This window comes from Otolemur garnettii, unplaced genomic scaffold (genome assembly GCF_000181295.1).
Source record: "Otolemur garnettii isolate 467f Iridium unplaced genomic scaffold, OtoGar3 scaffold00080, whole genome shotgun sequence".
NCBI lineage: Eukaryota > Metazoa > Chordata > Mammalia > Primates > Galagidae > Otolemur > Otolemur garnettii.
This window is the reverse complement of record NW_003852475.1, coordinates 2,674,310-2,697,184: the sequence shown is the minus strand read 5'-3', so window position 1 is coordinate 2,697,184 and position 22,875 is coordinate 2,674,310. Positions and strand designations below refer to the sequence as shown.

The 22,875-nt window shown below is 42.2% G+C and overlaps 1 protein-coding gene across 1 annotated transcript in view; it reads left to right on the top strand.

Annotated features, from left to right (window-relative positions):
• The window catches only part of TMEM163 (transmembrane protein 163), a 256,522-nt gene that overhangs the window by 137,821 nt on the left and 95,826 nt on the right, over positions 1–22,875 (top strand). The window contains exons 3-4 of the mRNA XM_003794372.1: positions 19,823–19,866; positions 21,206–21,297. Of these exons, the coding sequence (XP_003794420.1) occupies positions 19,823–19,866; positions 21,206–21,297 (136 nt within the window). The remainder of the gene's footprint in view (positions 1–19,822; positions 19,867–21,205; positions 21,298–22,875) is intronic.

Sequence of the window (22,875 nt, the reverse complement as noted above, 5' to 3'; positions counted from 1 at the left end):
TTTTTTTTTTTTTATTGTTGGGGATTCATTGAGGGTACAAGAAATCATGATTGCATTTGTTAGGTAAAGTCCTTCTTATACTTGTGTCTTGCCCCCCAAAGGCGTATCACAAACTGAGCCTTCCACCTCCTTCCCCCCTTTCCTGTCTCTGCTCTTCTCTTGTCCCACCCCCCTCCCTCCTTCCCACTCTCTGCTCTTCCTTTCCCCCACTCCTCTCTCCTTCTCTCTTTTTCTCTTTCTCTGCTCTGCCCTTCCCCCACCCCCCATCATATACTAAGTCATTAATTGTCCTCATATCAAAATTGAATACAGAGGATTCATGCTTCTCTATTCTTGTGATGCTTTACTAAGAATAATGTGTTCCACTTCCATCCAGGTTAATACAAAGGACATAAAGTCCCCATCTTTTTTAATGGCTGAATAGTATTCCATAGTATACATACACCACAGCTTGTTAATCCATTCCTGGGTTGGTGGGCATTTAGGCTGTTTCTACATTTTGACAATTGTAAATTGAGCTGCGATTAACAGTCTAGTGCAAGTTTCCTTATGGTAAAAAGATTTTTTTCCTTTTGGGTAGATGCCAGTAATGGGACTGCAGGATCAAAAGGGAGGTCTAGCTTGAGTTCTGTGAGGGTTCTCCATACTTCCTTCCAAAAAGGTTGTATTAGTTTTCAGTCCCACCAGCAGTGTAAAAGTATTCCTTTCTCTCCACATCCATGCCAGTATCTGTAGTTATTTTTTATTAGTTCTCTAATTTGAGGAATGTTGGCTCTTGGCAGGGCTGTACAGCCTTCCTTCAAGAGGTCATGGAGGGGGATTCATTTCAGTTCCTTAAATATTGAAGGGTCTTTAATAAGCACATGGTCTTCTGAGCTCTAGGAGCCTGAATTGACAGGAAAGCTAGATGTGTGGGGAAGGGCATGTGACTTGAGTCAAGACAGGAGGATTCTGGCCCTAGCTTTTAGATATGCTGGTGGTAGAGCCTCAATCAAGTTGCCTTTCTCTGGACTACAGTGCTTTAAATGGAGATGTTGCATTAGATAGACACTCTCTGAGGACTCTTTTGGCTTTAAGTGAAAATGTATGATTTTAATTAAGGTGATAATGAGCTGGATATTTTCAAATGTAATTAAATGTAGTTGGAGAGGTATGTATTTCTAAGAGGAGGGATAGTGGTAGAGTATTAAAAATTATATTTCCATCAGTGAAACTTTAAAGCAACGGATGTAATTAACGTTGCCATGGAGACTTTCTGGCCTGAGAACGGAGCTGTCTTTGCATCCCTTCATGGACTGACTTTGGAAAATTTGTACATGTGTTCTGGATGCTGAGAATGGGGCTAGTTATATTTTTCTCTCTCTGTCAATCTGGAGACCTGAGTACTAATTCTGGCTTTACTGTGTGATTTTGGGTAAGTTGCTTCCTGTCTCAGGGCTCAGTTCTTTTCTTTAATGTGGGGAATTAAGCTTCGGTCCTTTGCAGAGATGGATAACAGAGCCGGCTTGGGATTGCCTTATACTTAGAAAAGCCTGCTTGCAAAGGTGGCCATGCGGTGGTGGGAAGGGGAAAATGGCTAGTAAGTAGCTCCCTGCTTCTAATATTAAACTTTCTCTAAATAAGATTGGCTCACTGTGCCTTAAACCATTTGGAAAAACCATGTGCTTTATGCAGAACACCTGCTTTCTTTCTGGAAGTCTAGAGTTCTAGTATGTGTTAGGCAGTACATGACCTATGCAATGACGCCCCAGTGAAATCCCTGGGCATTGAGTCTCTGTCAGTTCTCTGTTACAGAATACTTTGAACATGTTGTCACAACTTGTTACTAGAGGAATTAAGCCCATCTTCTGTGACTCCACTGAGAGAAGACTTTTGGAAGCTTGTGCCTGGTTTCCTCTGGACTTTGGCCCCCACATCTCTTCCCTTTGCAGAGTCTGCGCTCTGTACTTTTGCTGTAATAAATCCTAGCTGTGGATATGACTGTGTGCTGAGTCCTAGGGAGTCACAATGCCTGGGGGAAGTCCTGGAGACCCCTAACATAGGTGCTTTAAAACTCTCTGAAATGTATTTTGTAAGTAGAATTCTTTGGGCAGGGGGTTTTCCTGAGTAAACATTATTTTAATCCTTTAGGTGTTTTTCTCCTTTAAGTTGGTACTGAGAGAGTGATCATGGTAGAGACAAGTGGGGATGGGCTCTCAGAGCCACCCCTGTCCTGTGTTCAACCTATAGCTTTGTTGTCCATTAGATAAGTGCTTCGTTTTTCTCCTTTTTGAGACAGGGTCTTGCCCTGTCACCTAGGCTGGAATGCAGTGGTATCATCATAGCTCCCTGCAACCTCGGACTCCTGGGCTCAAGTGATCCCCTTGCCTCAGCCTCCTGAGTAACTGGGACTGCAGGTGCCTGCCACCATACCTGACTAATTTTTCTATTTTTTTTGTAGAAACAGGGTCTCCTCTTGTTCAGGTTGGTCTTAAACTCCTGAGCTCAGGCATTTTTCCTGCCTTGGCCTCCCAGCATGCTAGGATTATAGACCTGAGCCACCATGCCCAGCCAATAAGTACTTTTGATTGTGAGAAAATAAATACAAGTGAGAAAAGAGCAGTTCAAGGTGAGACAGTAACCAGGCAATACCATTTCAGCCGTATTTCTTTTGGCTGTGTATTTTACATATTGGTGTCCCATTCTATGTTTTTGAATTCGATGTAATTAGATTCTTTAGATTGAGGCTATCTATAATTCGTGGGAAGCTTGTTGTTTGGAGAAATTTTTGTGTGAATGTCTTTCTAATTTATCTCTGAAGTAATGCCAAGATGGATGGGGGAGTATTACAAGCCTTAGCACCAAGCATTCTCTGATTAAAAGAGACATATGTGTCTTGTAGCGGTTGAAAATGTCTCAGTTACAAGCAATGCAGATCCTTCACATCAGTTTAAGCAAAATAAATGAGAACATATTACAGGATTCAGCTGGCTCCATGCCATGGGCTCAGATGATTTTGGAATTCTGTTTTTCTCTCTCCTTTCTTTTCCTCTCCTCTTTCCTTTCTTCTGTGTCAGCTTTACTCTCAGACCGCTATCCACATTGCTGGCTTTCAATTGTCCCTGGGAGGGGCTTAGCCCTTATAATATCAGGAAGAGAAAAACCTTTCCTGTCCTATCATTTTCTATTCTCAGTCTCTGGAAGAAGATTCTGATTGTCCAATCACTGTGTCCAGGGGAGGGGACATTCTGCAGTCTGGTCACATGCCTTCCTGCAATGGAGGAGGGAAGGATAGGATGATTTTAGGGTCAACCATCCCACTAAGAAGGAACAGCTTTTCCCTTTTAAAAGGGGTGCAGGGGTTATTTTACTAGAAGGAAGGCAGAATGAGCAAAAGTAACCAAGTGGTGTATTTCCCTGCTTGGAGGGATATGTTCTAAGACCCCCAGTAGATGCCTGAAAACACGGATAGTCCCAAACCTGATTGTTGTCAACCAAGTCATGTTTCTGCTCATGTCATTAACCCACAGATTTAATGCCATTTCATCTTAACTAAGCACTTGTCATGCACTGTGGCACTTTTGTAGCTTGAGGTATGACAGCAAAAGCAGCAGAAATTTCTTTTTTCTTCACAATTTCATGCATAGAAGATTCATTTTTTCATAGATCTTAGCAACCTCAGCATATGATTTTTCTTCTCTTTTTATTTAGTCAAGAAATTTCATGTTTTCACTTAAAGGAAGAACTTTCTGACTTCTCTTTGGCATATCTGAATTGCCAGTATCACTACTCTTGTGCTCTGTGGCCATTATTAAGTAAAATAAAGGTTACTTGAATGTGAGCACTGAGGCACTACCACAGTCAGTCTGGTCACCTACACAGTGATCACCTACACTACAGGATGGGAGGCGCCTAAAGGCTTACCCTACAGGAGCTTAGCCTCTACAGTGTGGGTTTACTGGAAGGAGGCATGATTTATGTCCAGGGTGGGACAAAGTGGGGCAGCATGAGATTTTTATCATCCTACCCAGAATGATTTATAATTTAAAATGTATGGACCATTTATTTATAGAATTTTCCAATTAATAGTTTTATACCTCAGTTGATATGGGCAACAAACCACAGAAAGAAAACTGCAGATAACGGGGGACTACTGTATGGGGTCCCAGGAAAAGTTTACATGGCATCTATGAAGTTGAGCATTGTGGGTTCCCGGGTTGGTGGTGGTTGATGGATGTCTCTGATAACAATCTCTGAGTGTGAAAACAATAAATATGTCCTTATTTTCCTGATGGGTACTGATTCTACAGGGTACCCTAAAGGTGGCCATGCATACTTAAGGAAAATGGGAAATTGTAGCTAAACGTACCTTTATTTATAAAACGTTCATGATAAAATTTTATAAATCTTTATAAAATATTATAAATAGTTCTCTTTATATTGATATATAAATATAAAATATAAGTTTGTTAATTTTTCATACTTAGGGAAATCTTTGGAACTTCCTATATTAGAGGCATCATCTGGGCCATGGGTGGGGGGATGAGACTGTGGTAGAATTCCAGTCCTACCTACCACAAGGATGGTATATGGTATGAAGGCCATCCCCTTATGAACATGGCTAGGAAGCCTTCATTTGTGTTTCCAAATATTCTTTTTAGTTAAAGTTTTGTAGGCAAATCTTTGACAGACCCTAATTCTTTATGGAGGTTAGAAGGAAGTTGCTCTGATTGAAATGAGGTGGGGCAGGATGGGAGGCACCTAAAGGCTTACACTACAGGATCTAAGAAATCTCTAAAGTACACGGTCCAGCCGTGGCAGAGAGTTGGGAAATGTTCAATTCACTGTCCTGATACCTAGTTATGAGTTATTTATCAGCACTGAGTGGGAACAAAGCTGATGCATTGGGGAAGAATTATTGTCAGTGGATCAAGAAAATCCATGACTGCTTATTTTTATTTTCTTATGGAGCATCAACACTGATTCATCTTTGATTTATAGCTCAATATCACTAGGAAATTGTTCTAGTTCATGTAAAATGTCAAAAACACAGCTCTCCATCTGTAAAATCCTATCAGAGCTCAGCCAGGCTATTTGTATCTGAGGAACTAGTGGCACCGTGGGTCTTGGCATGGTGACATCATGGAATGTTTGTAATTTGACTTTTGAGATTTGTATCTTCAGTATTCTTGTGACTGGTTCCCTAGTATTCCTTTGTGAAGTTGTGGTGGTTGGTTGATGGATCTGATGATGTCTTTGTAGTATCCTCATTTTAGACCCTCCACAAAACACATGTGTAGCTAATGCATTTGTTGATTTAGAAGCCAGATTTAAGATTTCTTTATTCCTTTTTTTTACCTCTGTGTATTCTCTATAGGCTTTTGCTCAAAGCTGGCAATATTCCATTGAAACATAACAGATCTTGTGCACCCCAAAAAATACCAGTTAACACAGGCCTCCAAATGAAGTAAGTCATATTTGTTGAGTAAATGACTTTATTATAAATCTTGTTCGAGTCTAGTTTTATTTTTTTTTAAGTTAAAAGAATGGCAAGGATATGCCATTAACTGCCTCGGGTATGATGGCAACCTTTACAAAAGAGAACAGGGAGGGGCGGCACCTGTGGCTCAAAGGAGTAGGGCACCAGCCCCATATGCCGGAGGTGGCGGTTTCAAACCCAGCCTCGTCTCCCCCCCAAAAAAAGATAACAGGGAAGTTTTCATCCCCTAGCAGAAGAGACTATATAACCCTAGACCTTTTTAGTCACTGCAGAATATGTTCCCTGACCCAGTGAATGTCCAGAATAGTTACATCGCTGAAAAGGTTTGCATTTGTTCTTCCTGTGGGCTCTTCATTAGCATCATTCCCACCTAGGAAGGGAAGGTCTTATTGCAAAAGGGGAAATTGGGCATTTTAATTTGACTCTTTTTAATTTTGTGGACATTGACAAATAGCAGATAGGTTTGCTTTGTATCCGAAGAAGCGGAGAGGAGACCTAAATAGTCTAAAACACCAGCAACTCAATTCTTTATCTGAACAAGTTCTTTTTGGCAAAGTCTACTTTAAGTCTGCTATGATGATGAAAAAGTGGCTAGGTCTCTCCATGTAAACATAAAAGAGGTAAAGGTTTCACCTTTTTTAAGGCTGCATAGTATTGCATGGTTTACATATACCACAATTTATTAATCCGTTCATGGATTGATGGGCACTTGGGCTTCTTCCATGACTTGGCTATTATGGATTGAGCTGCAGTGAATAATCTGGTGCAAATATCTTTTTTGCAAAGTGATTTTTGGTCTTTTGGATATACTCCTAATAGAGGAATTGCAGGATCCAATGGCAGGTCAATTTTTAGATCACTGAGTGTTCTCCAAACTTCTTTCCAAAAGGAACATAGTAGTTTGCATTCCCACCAGCAGTGGAGAAGTGTTTGCTTTTCTCCACATCCACGCCAACAGCTGTAGTTTTGGGATTTTGTGATGTGGGCTAATCTTACTGGAGTTAGATGGTATCTCAAAGTGGTTTTGATTTGCATTTCTCTGATGATTAAAGATGATGAGCATTTATTTTTTCATGTGTCTGTATATCATGCACCTGTCTTCTTTGGAGAAGCTTCTGTTCAGATCTCTTACCCATAATGCAACGGAATCACTTTTTCTTTTCTTACTAATAAGTTTGAGTTCTCTGTGGATTTTGGTTATCAGACCTTTGTCGGAAATGTAACTGCAAATATCCTCTCCCATTCTGAGGGCAATCTATTGGCTTTACTTACTGTGTTCTTGGCAGCACAGAAACTTTTTAGTTTGATCAGATCCCAGTAATGTATTTTTGGTATTGCTTCAATTGCACTGGGGGTCCTCCTAATAAAGTTTTCCCCCAGGCCAATTTCTTCAAGTATTTTTCCTGCACTCTTTCCAAGAATCTTTATGGTTTCATGTCTTAGTTTTAAGTCTTTTATCCAGTGAGAGTCAATTTTTGTTAGAGGTGAAAGCTGTGGGTCCAGTTTCAGTCTTCTACAAGTCTCCAGCCAGCACTATTTGTTAAATAGGGAGTCTTTCCCCCAATTTAAGTTTTTGATAGGCTTATTGAAGATCAAAAGATGGTAAGTGTCTGGATTCATCTCTTGGTTCTCAATTCTGTTCCATACATTTACCTCTGTATTTTTGTCCCAATACTAGGCTGTTTTGATCACTATAGATTTATAGTATAGTCTGAAGTCTGGTAGCATGATTCCACCTGACTTGTTTTTATTTCTGAGTAATATCTTGGCTATTCGAGGTTTTTTTCTGGTTCCATATAAAATGAAGTACTACTTTTTCCAGATCTTCATAGTATGACAGAGGTGCTTTAATGGGGATTGCATTAAATCTGTAGATTGATTTGGGTAGTATGGGCATTTTAACAATGTTGATTCTTCCCAGCCATGAGCATGGTATGTTTTTGCATTTGTTGACATCTTTAGCTGTTTCTTTTCTCAAAGTTTTGTAGTTCTCTCTATAGAGATCTTTCATGTCCTTTGTTAGGTACACTCCCAGATATTTCATTTTCTTTGGCACTACTGTAAAGGGAATAGAGTCCATGACTGTTTTTTCAGTTTGACTATTGTTGGTATATATGAATGCTACTGATTTGTGAGTATTGATTTTGTAGCCTGAGATGCTGCTATATTCCTTGATCACTTCTAAGAGCTTTGTGGTTGAGTCCCTGGGATTTTCCAGGTATATGATCATATTGTCTGTGAAAAGTGAAAGTTTGATCTTCTCTGACCCTATATGGATACCCTTGATTGCCTTCTCTTTCCTAATTGCAATGGCTAAGACTTTCATTACAATGTTAAATAGCAGTGGAGATAGTGGACAACCTTGTCTGGTTCTTGATCTGAGTGGACAAGTTTTCAATTTTACTCTATTCAGTATAATATTAGCTGTAGGTTTGCTGTAGATGGCCTCTATCAGTTTAAGAAGTGTCCTGAACATAAATGTCTTAACACAATAATCAAGTAAATGAGGCAAAAGCTATGTTGATTGGTTTGATGTAACCACATCAGATTGTATATAAAAAATCAACACATTGTACCCCACATATGAATAAATGTATTCATGATCTATGTGTATTTGACTTAATAAAAAAAAGAATGTACGCGTTATGTAAAATGCTTGATTATATATTTTTGTTGAATTTTTTAATAAAATGCTTACCATGGTTGTGGCCCATGAGCCTCTATTTCTTCTTCGGAAATACATGCAGGTGTATACACAGAGTACAAAACCAAAGCTTACAACAGGATGTACAGTGGGATGAGATCTTCCTTTCAACCTTGCACTCCCAGTGCCCACAGTTTGTTGTGTAGCTCGCTGAATTTTATCTGTATATATAAGAATTTAGTGCTGTACACACCACACACACACACACACACACACACACGAGCTTTGATAATCACTCTGTTAATCACCTTATTTATTCACTCCATTTTGCAGCGTTAATGATAGCTTATAGTATGGATGTATGATAATTTCTTCAGTCACTCTCTTATTGATGGATGCCTAAGTGGTTCATATTTTGCTGATATACCTTATAATAAACACTCTTATGTATTCTTTCTCCACTTGTGCCAGTACAAATAGAAAATAAACTTCTCAAAGTAGTAGTGCTGGGTTTAAAGAATGTGTAATTTGCATCTTAATAAACATTTCCAGGCTACCCTTCAAAGAGGTTACTCTACCTGAGTGTCCCTCAGCATTTATAAAATCCTTTTATTTCTGCCATATAATAGGTGAAAAGGAACTTATCTTCATTTTTTTTTTTTAGTCAATTTTGCCACTTTCTATTTATTGGCTGTTTTAAATTATTTTTCTGAAATTGCTTGTTAGTGGTTCTTTCTCCATTTTAGACTCTTGGACTTAAAAAAAAAACTGTTGATTTACAAGTATATTCTTTAAGAAACTATAGTATGGGGTGTCCTAATTTCCTGTTTGCCCTATATATGGTGACTTTATAGGTGACCTTAGGGACACCCTGTATAAGATACAGAAAAAAGTCATAGATTGTGCAGCTTAATGAATTTTCACAAAGTGTGGATGCCTGTGTAACCACCACTCACACTCACTTATCTTCCTGCCTGGGAAGACCTTCTCCTGTTTCCTCCTAGGTAGGCACTGCTCTCTGCCCCAGAGGCAACCCCTACCCCTACCCTGAGTTCTACCACCATGCATTGCTTCGTCTGTTTTTGAACTTTACACAAACAGAATCATATCTAGATTATTCAATGAATGCTTTTGAGTTTGCCTTTTTTATGCCCCATCATTTTTCGATTCCTAAGTGTAGTTGTGATTAGCTTTAATTCATCTGTTGTCATTGTTGTATCTCATTCCACTGGATGAACATACCACCGATTACTTTCTATTGCTGACAAACATTTGAGTCATTTGCATTTTGGGCAATTATGAATAATGGTGCTGAACATGTTTCAAGGATTTTTTGGTATCCATATGTGTATATAGTTTTGTTGGGTGAGTGTACGTGTGTGTGTATGTGTATACATAGACATATACACACATATACACAGACACACATACACATATATGTGAGTAGAATAGCTAAGGCATAGAGTATGATCAATGATCAGCTTTGAGATACTGGCAACCAGCTTTTGAACATATTTGTATCAATTTACACTTCATCCAGCAGTTTTTGAGAGTTCCAGTTCTGTATTTTCACCAACATGTGAAATGGTTAGCTTTTATTCTTTTTAGCCATCTTTGGGTATGTAGTGGTGTCTCTTTACAGTTTTCATTTTATTTTCCCTGGTTACTAATGAAATTGAGCGTATCTTCAGGTCTTTATTGGTCATTTGCACATCACCTTCCATGAAGGGCTTGTTAAATCTTTTGTCTATTTTCCTTTTGGGTGGTTTTTCTTTTTCTTATTGATTTTAAAGACTGTGTATTTTGGAAATAAGTCCCCTGGTATTTATAATTATTGTAAGTATCTTCTCTCACACTATAGCTTGCTGTTTCGCTGGGGTCTTTTATTTATTTATTTTTAGTGTATGTGCTGCTAAAGCAAAGCCCTGATGGGTCTTTTAATGTACTTCAATTACGACCTTTTCCCTTATGATGAATCCATCTATATCCTGTTTAGGAAATCTTTTCCTTTTCCTAAGTTTATGAAAATACTCTTCAATATTGTATTGTGCTTATCTCCTATGTGGTTTTATACCCTACACATTTGTAGCTACAGCACCTTTACAATTGTGTATGGCGTTAGGCAGAGTCACAACTCAAGTCATTTCATATGAATATCCAACTGACTTAGCCCCATTAATCAAAAAGAACTTTCTTTTCTAAGTGTGCTTCCCAGGTACCTTTTTTACATAAAAATAAGTGACTGTATATGTGTGGGCCTTTCTTTTCCTGTGGTCATTTTTCTTACCTTTGTGCCAATACTATTTTATGTACCGTAGCTTTGAAATCTTGATATCTGGTAGTAACTGTCTCCCAGGAGTTTTGTTGTTGTTTTTCTTGATTCTTTTACTTTCCACATATTTTACAGTTATCAGTTCTCTCACAAGAAATCTACTAGAATTTTGATTGAAAACATTCAGGCTTCTGGATACATTGTGCTCTTTCTGGGTAAAGGGCCTACCTATGACTTTGACTTAAAATGTGCCAAAGCTAACTGTGTAATCAAAGCATCTGTACCACTGTAATGTTCTAAAATTTTAAAAAAGAAAATATTGAGGCTTCTAATCCATAATTGTGGTATATTCCCTCATATAATTAGTAATCTTTAATTTCCCCTAATAATATATATATTTTTTGAGACAGAGTCTCACTTTGTTGCCCTCCGTAGAGTGCTGTGGCATCATAGTTCACAGCAACCTCTAACTCCTGGGCTCAAGTAATTCTCTTGCTTCTCAGCCTCCTACTAATTCTCAGTAGCTGGGACTATACATTCTAGCCATAACGCCTGGCTATTTTTAGAGATGGGGGTCTTACTCTTGCTCAGGCTGGTCTTGAACCTGGGAGCTCAGGCAATCCACCTGCCTTAGCCTCCCAGAATGCTAGGATTATAGGCATGAACCACTGTGCCTGGCCTCCTCTAATAATATTTTATTATTTTTCTAGGTAGCGGTGTTATGCATTTTTTATTAGTTTCATTAGTTTAGTCCCAGGTATTCAATATTTTTTTCTGTTGTAAATAGTAACTTTTAAAAATTGTCCTTCTTATTTCTGGTTCATATGGAAATAACTGTATTTGTGTGTTGACTTAGTATGGGTGGCCTGGCTGAATTCATTTCTTAGTTCTTTTCAGTTCCTTTGCCAGTTTGCTAGCACCCCACTGCTCTAGTAACTGACTTTTTGGAGAGCTGGACATGAAGGGAGCAGTGGGCAGCTTTAATCTGAGTATTTTTTCTTGGGTCACTTTACACCTGACCTCTGGAGTCTGACTTGAGGAACATCTTCCTGCTTTGGAAGCAAGAGAAGACTGCCCGGCTCCCTTGAAGATAATGCCACTGTGCTATGTGATTCTTGTACTCATGGCCATCTAAGCAGGGAATCTTCTGGTTTCACCCCTGGCTCTTTAGTGTGTGAAAGATGGGGAAGAGTTCAGGAGAGGATGGAACAGCAGTTTAGCCCCAAGCTTGCTGTTGCACAGGAGAGCGGTTGTTTGGGCTGAGCTTTGCCTGAGATTTGATAAGGTGAGTTACGAGCTCTCAGCATCTTCTCTTAGTATGCTCTAAATTTTAATGTATTTAGCAGATATCCTTTATAATTTAGGGTTTGGGGGTGTTGGCCATGTCCTAGTTTCTTTGGTCATTGTTCTTTCTCTAGTTTTCCATGCTTCTTATTGCTTGGGTAGGTTTTATAGAGGACAGTGGTGGGGAGAGAGGGGAAAGGCTTTATCCCACCATATGTAGCTACTATTCCCTGAGTGATAATGATCTTCTAAAGCCTTTGATTCAACTTAGATGAGCCAGGTCTTTAAAGCCTTGGAATTCAGTGTATTCTTTTTCTCCTTCTTTGCAATATGTTCTGCTCTCTAAAATGTTCCTTTAACAACTTTTTAAACCAGAGTTTCAGTGTGGAGTATGGAATCAGCGATGTCAGGGCGAGGGCCATCTTAGTGGCCTGGCAAGGATGACCTTGAATGACCATGTGCGTGCCGTTGCTAGCTCTAGTTGCCCATAGATTTTGCTTCTGGCATGAATTAATCATCACATGTCAAATAAAGACTGTAAACTGTTATTGGGTGTTAGAGATTCCTCAAGTCTTATTTGGTTTAGTTTAACAAGCATTTATTAAGCACTAACAAAGAAGACAGAGACAAAGACGATGTAGCCCTTGACTTCAGGCTTTATGTGGCAGCTGGGGAGAGGCAAGGATTGTTCCTATGTGCTAGGAGGTAAAGGCAGTAGGGGCAGGGGCTTTGGGGCCAGCGGAGGGATGCTGAGCTGAGTCAGAAATAAGGGCCTGAGAATGGCAGTTTACTGGAAACAAGCTTCACATTCCCAGTGACCACACAGGTGCTTGGAACAGAAGGCAAGAGAAGACCAAATGTGGAAGTTCTGTTCTGTAAATTTGCCCCGTCTCTGTTTATCTATCCAATAAATGCCTTGTTTACTGGGCTACAGTAGCAGCATTCTGTGATTGAGGGACAGTTATGGCTATAAAAGCTATGTTTTTATCGAAGTTTCAGGCAAGGAATGTCTGGATTGTCCACTTAGCAGAACAGCGTATGACGCGTGGTGGGTGTGCAGAGAATGCTTGTTGACTGAGTGAGAGAATGGTTGGTGAGCCCAGGCTACTCCTGGTGGTCTGGGCAGGTACAGTGGCTTGTAAGACAGCAGCTGAGGACAGCAGCTGAGTACAGCCTGAGGTTGTGTGGCCAGATCTGCCTCCTGTAGACATGAGACTGCCTGCTGCATGGCTGTGGTGGCATCACGGGCCACCCTGGCATAGGGAGGCGTAAAATTGTACATAATAGTGTAAAAGGTATGCAAGGGGCGTTCTGCGAGAACCTTGCTGTACCATTAGTTCTGAGAGTGGGGCATATGGAACACATGCGGCACCAAGTGAGGCTGGGTTGTGTACTCCACTGGAGATAGTCATAAAGGGTCAGAAAAGTTGAGTAGCTCTGCCTGCAAGGGCTTCTTCTCCTCTGCGTTCCTGGTCTCCAGAAGAAGCAAAGTGAAAGCATGCTGTGATGCTGAAGGAATTTCAGCATGAAGAGCTGAAGTCTTGACTTTGCCCCGGAGCCAGTGCTCTCTGTGTGAGACCTCTGCGAACCCCTCAGGAGCTGAGTCTCTCCCTGCTAAGTGGCAGTCATCCTGCCCATGTCCCAGGAAAAGTGATCCCTGTTCCAGAATGGTAGTCACGTGCATTTCATGTTATACTAACCTGGGGGTGTGATGGAGGGAGCCATGGTGCCCTTGTCCATGCTTGAGAGCCTTCTTGGGTGACTCTCATTTGGAATTTTTTTTCTCTTGTACTCTTCTGCATGGGCTCATGGCTTTGTGGGGTTACGGCTATTCTTGCTCTTTCCATAGTCCCAGGTCTTTGCTGTTTGCAGAGGCTTCAAACTCTCTGGAGAGGAATGATCCTTTTAGAATGGGTTTCTCCACTGTGCTCCTCAGAGTGCTACTGCTGCTCCATTAGCTTGGGGAAGGGCTTCCTGATAATGCGCCTAGTGTGAGCCCTTAGTCCCAACCACCTTCTCTTGGAAGACTCTGTTGTTCACTGAAAGCTGGAATTATTGGCAGGTTGTTATTGTATCAACCAATCAGTCCATTAGAATGCTTTCATGTGGTCAGACACTGATCTTAGCATTTGGGTAGTGCTTATATTCTAATAGGTGTGGGGGCATATGAAATACTATATTCATAAATAAATAAATCAGGGTGATACTTTGGATAAAGAGGACAGAAGGGGATGAGGGAGGGTAAGATGTGGGAACTGGGCTGGTTGCAATATTGAATACAGTGGGCAGGACGGGCCTATGAGCTTTGAGCACAGACTTGAAGGAGGTGAGGGAGTATGCCATCAGATCCCTGGGCTAAGTTGGCCCCACATGGCTGGAGGGGATTGAGAAGCTGCAGCCATAGGGGAGGAGGCAAGGAGTGGGGGGCTCATCCATGTGAAGGACAGTGGCCTTTATGCCAGTGAGGTGTGCAGAAGTCCTCCAGCTGCCTGTTGAGCACAGGCTAGGGCAGGAATGGAGCGAGAGGCAAGGGCACGGGGAGGAGGCATTATAGTGACTACTTCCTGTTAGGAATCTGAGTGCAAGTATGTCTTTCATTGTGAAGTGGCCCAGGACACTCTCAAATGACACTCCCTGCTCCACAGCAGCAGATCAAGGGCAATATTTTCTAACCTGTTAAAACCTATTCCTGTGAGTATTTACAGGTTGTTGTGGGTTTGGGATTGGGGGAGTCTGTGTAGTCACTTTTTTTGTGTGCATAACCATCTCTTGGTCATGTGAAAGAGTGAGAGGGACAAACAGACGTCCACGACCATCCCTGAGATCCTGGCAAGGATACACCTGTTCACAGTCAGAAACCTGCAGGGTGAGTGGGCAGTGCTGTTTGCCTGCCTGCGGTTTATGAACATTCCTGGGGCAGGAGCCCTCCAAGAAAGGTTTTGGCTTTGGGAACCTGGCCCATGATATAGCTTTTTGCAGTTTCCTGATTGCCAGACTTATGGTAGGAAACACTGGAGGCTGCTGTTCATGCAGCACAAGGAATATTAGCAGGTGCTTTGCTGGAGTCTGCAGACGTGGGGGTAAATTGTGGGGGTCCTTTTCCTCCAGTTTTCTTGGGCCACATCTGAGGTCCCATGCTCAAGCCTTCCACAGGAGCAGGAGAGTAGAGGAGATGAGGCAGGCAGACTGGCTGTCGGGCTGTGGGAGAGGCAGGTACCCAAGAGCACATGCCCCATCTGAGTGCAGCATGGGGCTCTGTGGGAGAAGGGACAGCCAGGCGGGCAGATCTTGGTTTCTGAGAGAAGACAAACATCCAGGTTGGTTTTGTTGGTTTTTTTGCAGAATGTGATGATTGCTTTAAAAACCAATCTGGTAGCCGATTCTGATATTGGACTTAATGCTGTGTAGACCAAACAGAAACTTGTGGATTTTACTTTCAGGCAGTCCTTTTGCAAATTCTAGTCTTTCTAGACAGATAAAAAAAGAAAATGTCAAGCCACTGTGCTGCAGCTGAAGATGAGTAGCTTAATGGACTATGCAATAGCTTTCTTGATTTATTTTTCAAAGTAGTTTTTCCTTCTTCCCCCTCAGTGATAACTGTGTTGAACAGCCTATCGCTAATTTTTGTAGTAGATCCTCCTGCCTCAGTCTCTGGAATAGCTGGGACTATAGGTGCCTACCACATTGTCCAGCTAATTTTTAAATTTTTATTTTAGTAGAGATAAGGGATCCTTCAGCCTCAACCTCCCAGAGTGCTAGGATTACAGGTGTGAGCCACCACGTCCAGCAATGTGTTCTAATCTTGTTTGAGCAGGACAGTCTGGAAGTTATTGGCAGTTCTGTTAAGTTAGAACATAAATACGTTTTGAGCCCTCTCAGTGTCACCTGTTCTGCTGCCTAGGTCCCAATAGGCACAAAAGCCTCCAACTCAAGGTGGGTGATGGAGACATGGTTCTCCATTGGGTTAGTTACATGTCTGTGGGTGAGGTTGTTGCCAGGTGTCTGAGTGGTAGAGGCAATCTAATTAAAGTGGGATTGATTTATTAACTTAGCTTTACTGGTCACATAATTTAGCAACTTGGAGGTGTTATGGGGCCTGGGGCATTGCTAAAGTGTGCTAAGGCTCAGGATAATTATTGTCTGGCTTTGGAGAGAATGACAGATGGGTCCTCATTGTTGCTGCAAATCTAGCCAGCAATTGAAAGGGCATTCTTTGTCTGGCTTGTCGAGGGGCTGTCTGCATTGATCCTTGCTGGCACCCTCACCTCCCTGTGCATTTCCAAGGCACTTTGTCTCAAGCTCCCACAACCCTTCCTGAAAGCCTGCTGATGATTCAGCTGCATGATTTGCATTTGGCTTTGACCTAACAATGGGTTGCCTGGGTCCTGTCCACTTTCCAGCTGTCTTTCTGTTTGAATTTGAGTTTCTAGCTGATATGCTTTCTGGCTTGGTGAGAGTGTGACTTAGTTAAAGAAGGTCTGGTCTTTTAACCAGATCTGTACAAATATTTATTTAAGACTTCTGTGTGTGTGCTTCTGGGAGTATAGCTGTCATTACCCTTTTGACATGTAAATGAAAGTAGAGTGTAGGACAGGCAAAATTCTAGGAGGCAGCAGGTCCCTCAGACTGGGAGTGACACTTTGCTTGTCTCCTGCCCCGAGCCCTTCACTGTGTTTCCATGACCGTTTGGGTCCTTTGCAACCCATGTGTGCAGGTGATTTGACCTAGAAAGATGGATTTCAGAAACTAAGACGTAATAAAACATGTATGGCAATATGCTTTCCTGTTAGCCAGAAGCATTCTTGAGTCCACAGTGCAGCCTATCCCCAGATATGCATCACAAATCTGGTTTCTATTCTATTTTAGACCTTTGGTTATATATATTTTATGAGTTAGGTAAGTTTTCCCCAAATCAAATTGATTCTTTTTCTGATTTGAATGGTTATAAATGATAGTTGTAGAAAATACGGAAATACAAAAAAGTAGAAAGAAAATCTACTCCAGTAGTCCTATGCCTCAAGGATTCACGACTGCTTTCATTTGAGGAAATTTTTTTCCTAGTTTTTTAAAATGTATTTTTTTAACCACAATTTTACAGAAAGCTAGTCACATCACAGACATTATTTTGTATCTTGCCCTAATTATCTCACATAATTCTCCTAATCCCATTGACTTTACCCTAACTGACCATAGACATGCCAGAGGCTCTACCTCAGGACCTTTGCACCGACTCTTCCCATTGTCTGGAAGATTCTTCTCCTGTTAACAGCATGGGTCACTCTCTCCCCTTCTTCAAGTCTTTGCTCAAATGTCACCTTATTAGTGGAGCCTCTTCTGAATTCCCCATTTTGTTTGCACCCATACTAGCTAGAACCCTCCCAGACCTGCCGTTCCTCATGGCACCCAATACCATGGCTGCCCGTCTCTCCGTGGTCCCGTCTTACCTCTAGCACTTGTCTTAAAGGCAGCAGCAGCCTTTGTTGACCCTGTGGTGGCTTTCCACTGTGCTTAGTCACATGTGTGTTGAGCTCCAGGGTCTGCCTCAAGTGACCATCCTGGCCCAGGACTGCTGTCCTCCAGGTGGACTTTGTTCTTAGCCCAGTGGAAGTAGACAATGTCCCCACAGTTTGCTTGGTATTTCTGTGGGAGCAAGGGCTATCACATCAGTCTGACTCTTTCCATTGAGTTTGTTCTTATCTCAGAATCAGAATGTGTTGTGGTGAGTTATGTAACAAAGAAAATGAAGTTACTTCAGAAATTTCTAAAAGGCTGTCTTAACTCTTCCACTGGGTCCTGTGCTAATGACTATTTGCTATTTTTTAGTAGCAAGAGCCAAGGAGTTGGCCACAAAAGGAAGCTGCCAGAGCCGAGGCCTGTGGAGGGCCCTTCAGAGCACTCTCGATTCCCCATGCAATTTCTGGCATTTCCCCCTTTCCATCTCATCAAGGAAATGAGATGGAACCAATTTATAAGTAAATGCTACATCTCTCTGAAGGACTCTGGGTTAATTTGGACCATCTTGCTCTCATTTTCCTTGGTGCACAGGGGACAGAACAATGATAATATTCCACTTCTGCTCTAGAATGTCCATCCACTGGGCAGGCTTAATTCACACAAGCAGAATTTTCCAGTATAGTCTCGAGAGTGTTTGAAATCATAGACACTGGACTCTGCCGACTGAGTCCAGGAAACCCCACCATTTAGTGGTCATCGCCTTTGTTTGATTCCAGATCCCTGAAACAAGGCTGCTGATGTTTCTCAGTATGATCAAGTGGGTGTCCACCACTTTTGAAATCTGTAGCCCACTTATATAAACGTCTGGTGGTAACAAATAACTCAGAGGAAAATGTTTAAAGTAATGGTTTACTGCTTGGCAAGTGGTCTTCAGGGATGGCAAGGGGAGGGGAGCGCGTTTCTAGCTGTGGCCTCTCCAGGGTGCCGGGCAGAGCGCACAGTGAACATGCAGGGGGAGCCCCAGTGGGTAGCTCTTCCTTGGTCTGTTGTAGATATTGAGCATATGTATGCAAGATACTGGGAGTTAAAAGGTTGCCACTGCTGATGAAGAACCCGCAAAAATACACAGCTAAGATGTTCTAAAGACAGGTAGTAAAGGGAAAAAACCCAGATACACTCTGACTTGTTTCTCTGGAATTTGTTGGGCTTGACCGAGCACTTACCGCGAGCCGGCTCAGCATTTTGCAAGGCATCTTGGTGCTCAGGGCAGCACTGCCAGGGTCAGCTGCCCTTTTTGCACATGTCTACATGGTCTGTGAGTTGATGTTCTTTGGAAAAGTCCACTGTCCCTTTATGCCCCCACACCAGTGGGGCCTGTGAAAGCTCTAGCCGACCACTGTGCACGGCTGGCCCTGCACCTCTCCCTGTCCAGGAAGAGCAGCAGCAGGAACACCTGGAGCCGCTGGGTCAGAAACAAAGGCAGTCAGGGTGGAGCGGTTGCATTCCGCCTCTCACAGCCTGGAGACTGGAATGTGGCTGGGTTTCAGGAAGGACTTGGGGACGCTGAGAAGCCAGTGGTCCTGTCTCCCCCCAGGGCTCTGCGTCCCTGTACCCGCCTTCTGCTCCTCACCCTTTATAGCCAGTGAGGTCTGACGACAGCTCCAGTGTTTACAAGTTTCAGTTCTCTCTCAATCTCAATTCCTGAATCACAGAAAATGAACTCAGTTTTGGGTTAGGTGACCTCCTTATAGCTTAAGCTTAAGCTGTTTCTGGGCTTTGTGGATAGGACAGCAAGTAGGTCCTAGAAAAGGGACACTGTGACCAGCTGAATGGGAAGTCTGTGTGGGTGTGGGCCTCTGCCTCTCTCCCTGGCCTCTTAGGCTCCATGAGTGAGCCCTGGGGGGACCTGGCTGGGAGCAAGCCACTTCCTTCAAAGCTTTGCTGACCCCTAGGGTGGGGTTTTGGTCTCTGTTGGAGGGAGTAATATGCTTGTTAAATATGGCTTTTGTTTGGAGATCTGCCCTGGTTATGTCTTTGAAGCTGCTTTGGTATAGAACAGCATTAGGCAAAATGCAGCCCAACTGACTTGCCCCAAATTCTTTAATATGGATAGCATGTCTTAATTATACTCATGGCAATCTACATCTGTAGGCATCTTTATTAGTAGACATCTTTTGTTTAAGATCTTTTTTTGTTGTTTTTCTAAATAGCTATATTGATGTCTACATTGGGTTTTAAACTCTAGTGGGCAAAAGATATTTTTCAACTATATTAGAAATGGTGTGTGCCTTACACACCACCACTAATTACCTAATTATGGCAACAGTTTGGGTGGTTACAGTTTCACTCTGAAAAATTTGATTTAGTTCCCGATTCTCTGTTCTCGATTGCTAAATTCTTAAGGTCTCAGAAGTCATTTGATTGACAACTGCTTGAGCAGTTTTATTCCAAAGTTGGCCCGTGGGTGCTTCAGAACACTGTGGAGAGGAAGCGGTTGCAGGTGGAGGCTGGAAATCTTTTCAGTTCACTCTTCACTTTTTTTTAAAGATTTTACAAGTACAGTTAAGTTTTAGTTTCATTCTCTTGGAATTTTTCCACTGATATTTAAAAGGCCGTGTCAAATGTGTTAATATACTCACAAATGAGAGAAGTTTTAAAATATTCTGAATAATATTTTCTTTCTTTTTAGCTGTCTCCGTTATGAGGTACAGCGCCTCTGCTTTTGGGTTTGCAGTAAGTAACCTGAAATGTACTTTCATGAAGTTTTGCACGTTTTTCCTGAGCTCTCAAATAAGAGGGTGGTTAGCGTATGAGTATTGGCATAAGAAACGTATCTTCTGTGGAAACTGCTTCTATAACAAAATTACAGCTTAATAGAATTAAACTGCCAGGTGACTATGTAATTCTCAAGCACAGCTTGGGCACCACATTTCCCATGGTGTGGTTGGGCGAGCGGATGCATTGGGAGTCTGAGCTCCTCTCCCCTCCCAGGTCGCGTGAGGCCTGGCATGCGCTGGAGAGAGGCACTTGCTGCTGTGGGCAGAGGTGTCGGGAGTTAAGATCAGGCTCCTTATGCTAGGCTGAGTCAGTTTGTAGCCCACCTAGGGGTAACCTGGCTTCTCAGCCTGCCTTCTGAGGAGAGTTGTTTAGAGGAAGCAGGTCTCTCTTCACAGGTGGGATATGTGGAAATCTTGGGTGAAATCTCCCCACGCCCCTTCAGGAGATTGCTGGTGTTTGTGATTTCCAGCTGAGAAGTGGTGTGGTGTGATGGCTCAGAAACAGAGTCTCTAAATAGCCTCCTGCAGGAGCTGTAGGGTATCCTGTCCCTGAGGGTAGGTGTACATTTTCCCAAACCCACTTCTGCCCATTGGTGGGCAGAACTTTTTGATGTTTGCAGGGCACAGGGGATTTTTTTCAGAATCTTAACAAAACCTGTAGAGTGTCCAGAAAAAGGCACACCACCACTACGCTTAGACATATCACATATTCACATGCATGTGTGCGTAGACACCCCTCAAGACACAAACACATAAATTTTCTCCCTCCTTCTCTCTAGCTTGCTATGCGAGGCTCACTTGCTCTCAAACCAAAAGCATTGAATTTCGGATAGGATTGTATACAGACGTCCCTGGGTGCCCCTACCCTTATCCCTGGATCCCAGATAGAACGATGTCATTGTGAACCAGAAACACAGAAGTATCACCCCAAGTCTTCACTTGTGCAGGGAAGTGCTGTGATACTCTTGCCTGTCACAGGGAAACTGATTCCTTACATTTCAGAACAGTGTGTCCCTAGCCCCTGCCCCATAGCGTGAGAGTGTAGCTTCTCAGCTCATGGGAGCAGGGGAGGGAAATAGTACTCCCCCGAAGGTAGCCTGTTGGATGGCCTGAGCCCCCCACATCGCAGGCTCCACTGTGAGGGCCAGGAGTGGCTACACCATAACAATAGGATGTCTCTTTGCTCTGAGGTCACTCGTTCAGGTATTCTGAGTCACAGCACAGTTGCCCTGTGTCTTCACAGTGATGACGTGTTCACTCTGAAAACCCACTAATGCCATGTCTTCTTCTCCTAGTTTGATGCCATCCTTGACGTCCTGTCGTCGGCGATTGTCTTGTGGCGTTACAGCAATGCGGCCGCTGTGCACTCTGCCCATAGGGAGTACATGTAAGTGGATTCTTATCTTTTTCCAGACTGCAGAATACTTGCAAGCAGAGGTCACATAATTAGACCAGGAGAACAGCTCACTTTGTAGCTTGTGTCCCAGTGATGAGAATAAGGTCCCCAGGTTGCCTCTGAGAGCAGCTGACGTGATTTCAGCTACATAATAAGCCCCTCCTGGGATGGTATACAGTGTACACCTTTATTATCTGTTTGCTTATCATCCGTCTGTCCATCCATGCATCCATCTGTCCATCCTCTCTCTTTATGTTATAGGAATCTGTGTTCTCTTGGATTTTTGTGCTGTTTTTCCTTCCTTCTAAGTGAGATGAGTTCCCCACTGTAATTCACAGAGATGACTTATGGGGCTTTCTGAATGATTCTGCTTGCCATCCATCCCTCCCTGTATTAGGGGATGTTGCTTGCCCCAGCTTCTGAATCCCAGGGGTGAAGATCTTGACTTATAGGAATCTGTGTTTGTGACCGTAAAACATGTGTCTCTTCCAACTTCCATCTATTTATAGCATTTGCAAACCCCAGGGTAATAGGAGCACAGATCCTCAAGTCAGATTTCTTCAAAGCTTGAATATCACTACTTGTTAGTTCTGTGATAGTGAAAAGCTACTAACTGCTCTGTGCCTCATTTCCTTGTCTGGAAAAGCAAGAAACCAACCAATCATAGGATTATTGTGATGAATACACAAACACATACATGCAGACATATATATATATATATAAAAACTCATTTGTGTGTATGCATGTCTGTATACATGCATATACATGTGTCTGTGTGTATCCCAACAAGAGGTTTTTTTTTTTTTTTTGTAGTTTTTGGCCAGGGCTGGGTTTGAAGCTCCAGTATTTGGGGCTGGTGCCTTACTCCTTTGAGCCACAGGTGCTACTCCCAACAAGAGTTTTGCCCCAACTCTGCTGGTTTCAGAGAGTTGATTAGAAATGAAGTCATGCCACCTTGCTGTGGTTTGTGGTGATCCCCAGATAAAAGATACTCTTTGGGGGCTGGGGAGTGAGTGAGGAGTAAAGGGAGAAGTTTAGAGAATAGAAGATACTCATGAATGGAATGTAAGCCATCCTTAAACATACAAATGTTGACAGACAGACAATGTATCTGAGCTTGAGAGTGCCAAATGGAAAACTTTTGAAAGCTGATACCATAACTTAAACATGAATTAGAGCAAATTTTAGTTCACTTCATTACTGGCTTTAGTTAGCATACAAAAAACTTCTTTTAAACATTAAATATTTATTTTAACTTGTATTAACTCTTTTAACAGATAAGGTATCAAATTGTAATATCACAGATGATAATTACTTAGGATAAATTTAATTTTAAAAAGTGAGTTAATTTGTAGTTGATAAAATTAAGAAAACAGGCTCTGCGCCTGTAGCTCAGTGGCTAGGGCGCCAGCCGCATACACCAGAGCAGGCAGGTTCACCGGGCCTGCCAAACAGCAATGACAACTGCAACAAAAAATAGCTGGGCATTGTGGTGGACACCTGTAGTTCCAACTACTTGGGAGGCTGAGGCAAGAGAATTGCTTAAGCCCAAGAGTTTGAGGTTGCTGT